The sequence below is a fragment of the Sinocyclocheilus grahami genome, unplaced genomic scaffold, assembly GCF_001515645.1.
Source record: "Sinocyclocheilus grahami isolate Dianchi unplaced genomic scaffold, SAMN03320097.WGS_v1.1 scaffold28.1, whole genome shotgun sequence".
NCBI lineage: Eukaryota > Metazoa > Chordata > Actinopteri > Cypriniformes > Cyprinidae > Sinocyclocheilus > Sinocyclocheilus grahami.
The window spans coordinates 2,511,519-2,517,789 of NW_015505207.1; the positions used below are offsets into that span (position 1 = coordinate 2,511,519).

General features: G+C 50.6%; 1 protein-coding gene across 1 annotated transcript in view; it reads right to left on the reverse strand.

The window, feature by feature from the left end:
- Positions 1–4,308: 4,308 nt before the first annotated feature.
- Positions 4,309–6,271, reverse strand: part of LOC107569997 (granzyme B-like) — a 14,053-nt gene continuing 12,090 nt past the window's right edge. The window contains exons 5-6 of the mRNA XM_016256187.1: positions 4,389–4,535; positions 4,309–4,317 (exon numbers count right to left, since the gene is read on the reverse strand). Coding sequence (XP_016111673.1) covers positions 4,309–4,317; positions 4,389–4,535 — 156 coding nt within the window. The remainder of the gene's footprint in view (positions 4,318–4,388; positions 4,536–6,271) is intronic.

The following is a 6,271-nucleotide window of genomic DNA, read 5'->3' on the forward strand; positions in this document are numbered from 1 at the left end:
CTCATCAGAGGGCGGTGCCTGGATTGCCGCTCCTCTGCAGCGTTCAGGTGAGTATGACATTTTTCTTCAGATGCCAGATGAGTCCATCTGCCCTCGATCAGTGGTGGACCTTAAGGACACTGGTGATGAGCTCATGCCGACAAAATGTCTGCATTCCTCTCACCCATCGAACCAGCAAGACATCAGCCCGGCTTCTCACGTCCCCCTTCCATGGCGGAGCGGAGAGCCGAGTGCAGATACTGGAGCTAAGGGTTCTCATGTCGCCGCAGATGCTGCACGACCCACTGTCTAATAAGTGTGCAGCTCCCCACCTCAGAGCGGCGTTCTGCCGTGTGCAAAGCACAATCACTGGCTCCTCACTCATTCACACGATACCAGCCCCTCATCAGCGGCTGCCGTGTTTGGAAGACACTGCTCTCTCATTCACATGATACCAGCCCCACATCAGCGGCTGCCGTGTGTAGAGGACTCCGCTCTCTCACTCATTCCTGAGCGTGTGGAAAACTATTCTGGGAATCTTGCGCTGGTTACTCGGTGTGATAGAGTGTGGGTACACCCTTGAATTCAGACGCAGACCACCCCTTTCAACGGCGTGGTGAAGTCTCTAACATTGCCTCGAAATGCCCTGGTTCTGAGACAAGAGGTATGCAACCTGCTCAAAAAAGGAGTGATAGAACGAGTCCCTCCGAGTAAGCTGGAGAGTGGGTTTTACAACCGCCATTTTGTGGTGACAAAGAGAGATGGAGGACTCTGCCCGATTCTAGATCTCAGGCCCATCAACAGAGCGCTCTGCAAGTGTGCGTTCAGGATGATAAAACAAATCCTGGCGCGAATTCGCCCCTGGTTGCGTCTGTGAATTTAAAGGACGTGTACTTTCACATTCAGATAGCACCACATCACAGACGCTTTCTGATATTTGCTTTTGAGGGCACAGCATACCAGTACTCTGTTCTCCCGTTTGGGCTGGCTTTGGCCCCATGCACTCTCGAAGTGCATGGACGCAGCTCTCGCCCCCCTCAAAGCGAGCGGGATGCGCATTCTCAATTATTTGGATGACTGGCTGATCTTAGCTCAGTCACGGGACACACTATAGCCAGCCATATAGACAAACTGTTTCGTCACTTGGAGTTCTTGGGGCTATGTGTGAATGTGCATAAGAGCATTCTCGCCCCGAGTCAGTCAATAACGTATCTGAGAGTGTGCTTCGACTCGGTGAGGATGCGCGCTCGGCCATTTTGTCTTCCCTGCACGATTTCAGACTGGGCAGCACTGTTCACTTGAAGGAATGTCAGAGGCTGCTGGAACTCATGGCAGCGACATCAGTATGTCATCTGGGTTTATCTCGAGTCCCTTGGACAGCGTGGACTTCGGATCGTTTGCACATCGCAGTCTCCAGCGGCTGCATCGAAGCTCTGAGGCCGTGGCCCAAAGATCACTTCAGCCGGGGGGTTTCTCTGGGCTTGATGACGTCACATGTCGTGGATGGACGTGTTGACTCGCGGATGGGGAGCAGTGTGCGAGGGCATGCCGGCTTCAGGGCTGTGGTCAGAACCTCAGAGCCGGTGGCACATAAACCGCTTAGAGCTGGAAGCAGTATTCTTAGCTCTAAAGGATTTTCAGCCGCAGCTGGAACAGCGACATGCACTGATTCACACCGACAACGTCTGTGGTTTTGTACATAAATCACCAAGGGGGCATATGATCCAAGGCTTGGTACAAGCAGGCAGTGAATCTCCTACTATCGGACTGTCACTTTCTCTCCATCAGAGCAGCGCACATCCCCGGTCTCCTGAACCGCAGGGCAGAAATGCTTCTGAGGAAGAGGATTCCTCAAGGAGAGTGGAGGCTGCATCCCGAGTCAGTTCAGATGATGTGGACTGGCTACGGGAGAGCGTAGGTGGATCTGTTCGCCACGAGCGAGAATGCGCACTGCCCGCTGTACTTCTCCCTGTCTCACTCCCCGCTGGAAGGGGAGGCTCTGATATCGCACTGGCCAGCACCCAGGCTGTATGCGTTCCTCCGATCAAGATAATGCAGCTGGTGATATGCAAGATCAGGGAGGAGGAAGCTTCGGTGACACTCGTCGCCCCGAACTGGCCAAACCAGCCTTGGTTCCCAGACCTGACAAAGCTGCTGGTGACGCCGCCCTGGCCGATCCCCATCAGGAAGGATCTGCTGTCTCAAACAAGCGGCTCGGTGTGGCACCCCAACCCGGAGTTATTGAGCCATCATGTGTGGCTGCTTCGGGGATATCAGAGGAGCTGACCGCCCTGCATTCTCGTGTGCTTGATACGCTCTCAGAGGTGCGGGCGCCCTCCACGAGACGTTTTTCTGCTCTAAAATGGGGAGTGTTTGTGGTGCCGTGATGTTCATATCGACCCGGCTGCTTGCTCTGTGTCGGATGTTCTGCGTTGTCTACAGTACAGGCTTGATAGTGGATGTCTACCATCAACACTGGCCGCTATTGCCTCGTTTCATTCCCCGCTGGGCGGGCAATCGATCGGTAGGCACGCACTGGTGGTGAGTTTTCTTTAGGGGGCGAGGAAGTTGTTTTCCCCGCGTCCGCCTTCAATTCTGTCCTGGGACCTAGAGGTGGTGTTAAGAGCTCTTTCACAACCACCATTCGAGCCTTTAGCATCCATTGCTATGAAGGAGCTATCTCTCAAACTGCACTTCTTCTTGCCCTCGCTTCGGCTAAGCGCATAGGGGATTTACATGCATTTTCTGTGGACAGCGATTGTATTCGCTTCGGACCCGGTGACTGCAGCGTCACTCCGGGCCGAGACCGAGCTACGTGCCTAAATCACTATCAGATATCACCCCCTTCAGAGCGCAGACTGTTTCGCTGTCTGCCCTGTCTTCTTAGTCACCGACCTCGCGTGATGCGGACGCTCAGATTTCGGTGTGCTCCGTCAAGGCTTTGAGGATTTTCATTGACCATTCGGCCAGCTTTCGGCAATCTGACCAGCTTTTCGTGTGCTATGGTGGTTGTGCGAAGGGCCGGGCTGTGTCAAAAAGGAGACTTTCCTGCTGGATTGTGGATGCTAACACGGCTGTTATACAAGCCAAGGTTTGGAATGTCCTTTGCACATTAGGGCCCACTCAACAAGAGCTATCGCCTCCTGGTCGTGGTCGAGAGGTATGTCTATTCAGGATATATGCTTTGCAGTCGGCTGGTCTTCTCAGAATACCTTCGCCAGGTTTTACCAGCTGGACGCTCAATCCTTATCCTCCCAAGTGCTGTCGGTGGATGACTGATTCACGTTTATGCTACCTCTATTCATGTGTGTTTGCTGCCTAGCACAGTAATTACTCTGCGCAGCCCTATATGCTATTGTTGCTGTTGTCTGCCCTGTACTCAGTGCAGCTCCTGCTATTCAATGTCTAATTCGATTGGTGTACCATCATCATGTTATGTGTTATACTGCTGCTTAAAGGAGTCATATGATGTTGCTAAAAAGCAACATCAAAACAAAAATTATTTGGTGTATTTGGTGAAATAAAATGCGTTAATGTGGTTTAAAGTTAAAAAACACATTATTTTCCACATACTGTACATTATTGTTTCTCCTCTATGCCCCGCCTTTCTGAAACGCGTCGATTTTTACAAAGCTTATCGGTCTGAAAAGCGAGGTGTGCTCTGATTGGCTAGCTATCCAGTGCGCTGTGATTGGCCGAATACCTCAAGTGTGTGACGGAAATGTTACGTCTCTTACCATACTGTGATGCCCTGTCCGGCCAGAGCGACAATTCAAAAACATGAAAACCCATTACAAACGAGGCATTTGTTGCATCCAGTGGGGACATAATTACGGATTATAATGACTTATACTGTCTTTTTACGAGTTGCGTTGCATCGCGCCACGTAAACATAAAACCATGTCTGCATTTGTGATCAGAGAAATGACAAACAAGCGCTACTCTACACTGCCCAAAACTTACGTTTGACTCATCAGTGGCAAATCCTTTAAATGAAAACAGCCGGCATTGAAGTCTACTCTACCAGGATCAGGAAACAGTCCTCCATAAAATGTGCTGCACACAAATTAATATTTGGGTTCAACTGTTCTGGAACAGTGTAGTAAATACAACTTAACCACTGATTTCTAGTCGTGTCCTCTTTTGGAAGGCCAAACAAAGTTGTTTTGCTTTCACAACGAAACACAGCGGCCTTGAGTGAGCGGAGGCCGGCGGCTAGCGTGAGGAACCCCCCCCCCTCACAATACTGTGGTTGTTGTAGCTTCTGCCCTGTTTCTCAGCGCAGCATACGTTATCACTGACCAGATGCAAATTTCGTATACCTGGGCTTTAGAACAGCTGCAAATAGCAAAATAATTTATAGAGCGCAAAGTGCATAAAATAGTTACAGTAGGTGAAGGTGAAAATACCTTTAGTAACATGATATCATAGCTGTAGTCCTCTTCCTTGTTCTGTTTAAACATAGGATGTTGGATGAATTTCATCACTGGAATTCTCTGCTGGCTCTTTTCCACCTTGGTAATGTTGTGTGCTCCCAGAACAACCTCAAAGTGGTCCTGATAAAAGTAGACATTGTCACTACGGAAAAAATCAAATACTGTGTTATAAGTTAATTTTAGGGCTGCACGATTACTCGTATTTTAATCTCGATAACGATATTCACCTTTCTCGATTAATTAAAAACAATCGTCACGATATTGGCCGGCTCGTTAATTATCCAGAAAACGTGTTTTTAACTTGGCATTTGCGTTCCCTCTCATATGCTCACTTCAATGCTGCGATGATGTCATCGCTTTGGGAACCCATTCGGTGTGACGAATGTCTGAAGCCCTTATACCATCACGCCAATTCATTGGCCAAATAGCGCTTAGCACCGCCCCCAAAGTGCACATAGGTGAGCTATATAGCGTGCTGCGCGCTATTCTCATCAGATTTCATTTCCTTCAGGAAGCGAATCATCTGTCGCCCGTAGGAAAGGAGAAGAAAAAAAGTTGTGTTCTTAGCTATTTCTCAAAAAAGAGCAGTTTACTCCTCTTCAGCGGACATGATGAGCTACAGGAGATGCATCGAGCCGTGTGACAGGTTCATCGCAGGAGGAGACACTCATGACAGGTGCGTGCAATGTTTGGGCCTACAGCATGCCCAAGCGGCGCTTAGCGGCCTTTCTGATTGTCGACACTGTGATAGCCTACGGCTAAAAGCACTGCGCTCGAGGTTCGCGGCCTTCTCAAATAAAGTAGGCTTCGCTTCTAACCCCCGATATCCCGTTTCTTTCGGTTGTATGCCATACGATGAAGACGTGCTGTCCACAGCAGCCTCCGATTCGGAGGATTTATTGGGCGAACTGTGCAGTTCTCTCCCTCCGAGTGGACAGGAGAAACGCACTTCCCCGTCTTACAGCGAACTATTAGATGTTGTAACACGTGCTGTGGATAAGCTGGGGTTAGAGTGGGATAGCGAGCCCTTTTTCCAAGACCTCCACTATGAGGTTTCGAGGTTTTGGAAACAAACTTTTTCGGCGCGTATCACTAATCCCGCCGCCGCTGATTTCGCCACGGTTTCTAAAATGGCGGCTCACAGCTACGCGGTGATGCCGGCCGTAAAAGAGACTCTCGCGGCACATCTCGTGCCAAATTCCGCTCCGTCTTGGAAATCATGCCCTCTGCTACCATCCAAGCCGTGTAGGGTTACATCCGCTTTGATCGGAAAATCTTACATGGCCGCTGGGCAGGCCGCGGCTACACTCCATTCTATGGGTGTACTCCAGGCTTATCAGGCAGACGTGCTCAAGGAGCTGGACAAGGGAGAAGGCTTGACTCCAGAGTTAAAAGAGTCTTAAAGAGCTCAGACGAGCTACTGACTTGGTGCTTAGGGCTACCAAGTACACAGCTCGGGCAGTGGGCAGGTCCATAGCAGGGTTAGTGTCAGCTGAGCGCCATCTTTGGCTTACTCTCACTGACATTAAAGAGAAGGACAGAACTTTTCTCCTGGACGCCCCCATTTCGAGTGACAGTCTGTTCGGAGACTCGGTCACTACGGTCGTGGAGAAATTTAGAGCAGCGAAACAGCAGTCAGCTGCGTTCCGTCAACGCATCCCTCGCGGGGCTAGGGAAGTGGAACGTCAGCCACCTGCGGCTCGCTCACGCTCTTCGTCCTTACAGCACCGCGAGGTCCAGCGGCATGAGCCACCACCTAGGTTACCCCCTCGTAAAGACTGGGGTCCTAGGTCTCGCCCACCGCCTTACACACTGCAACGCAAGTGAGTAGACCTGAGTTCAACGGCAAAGCCCTC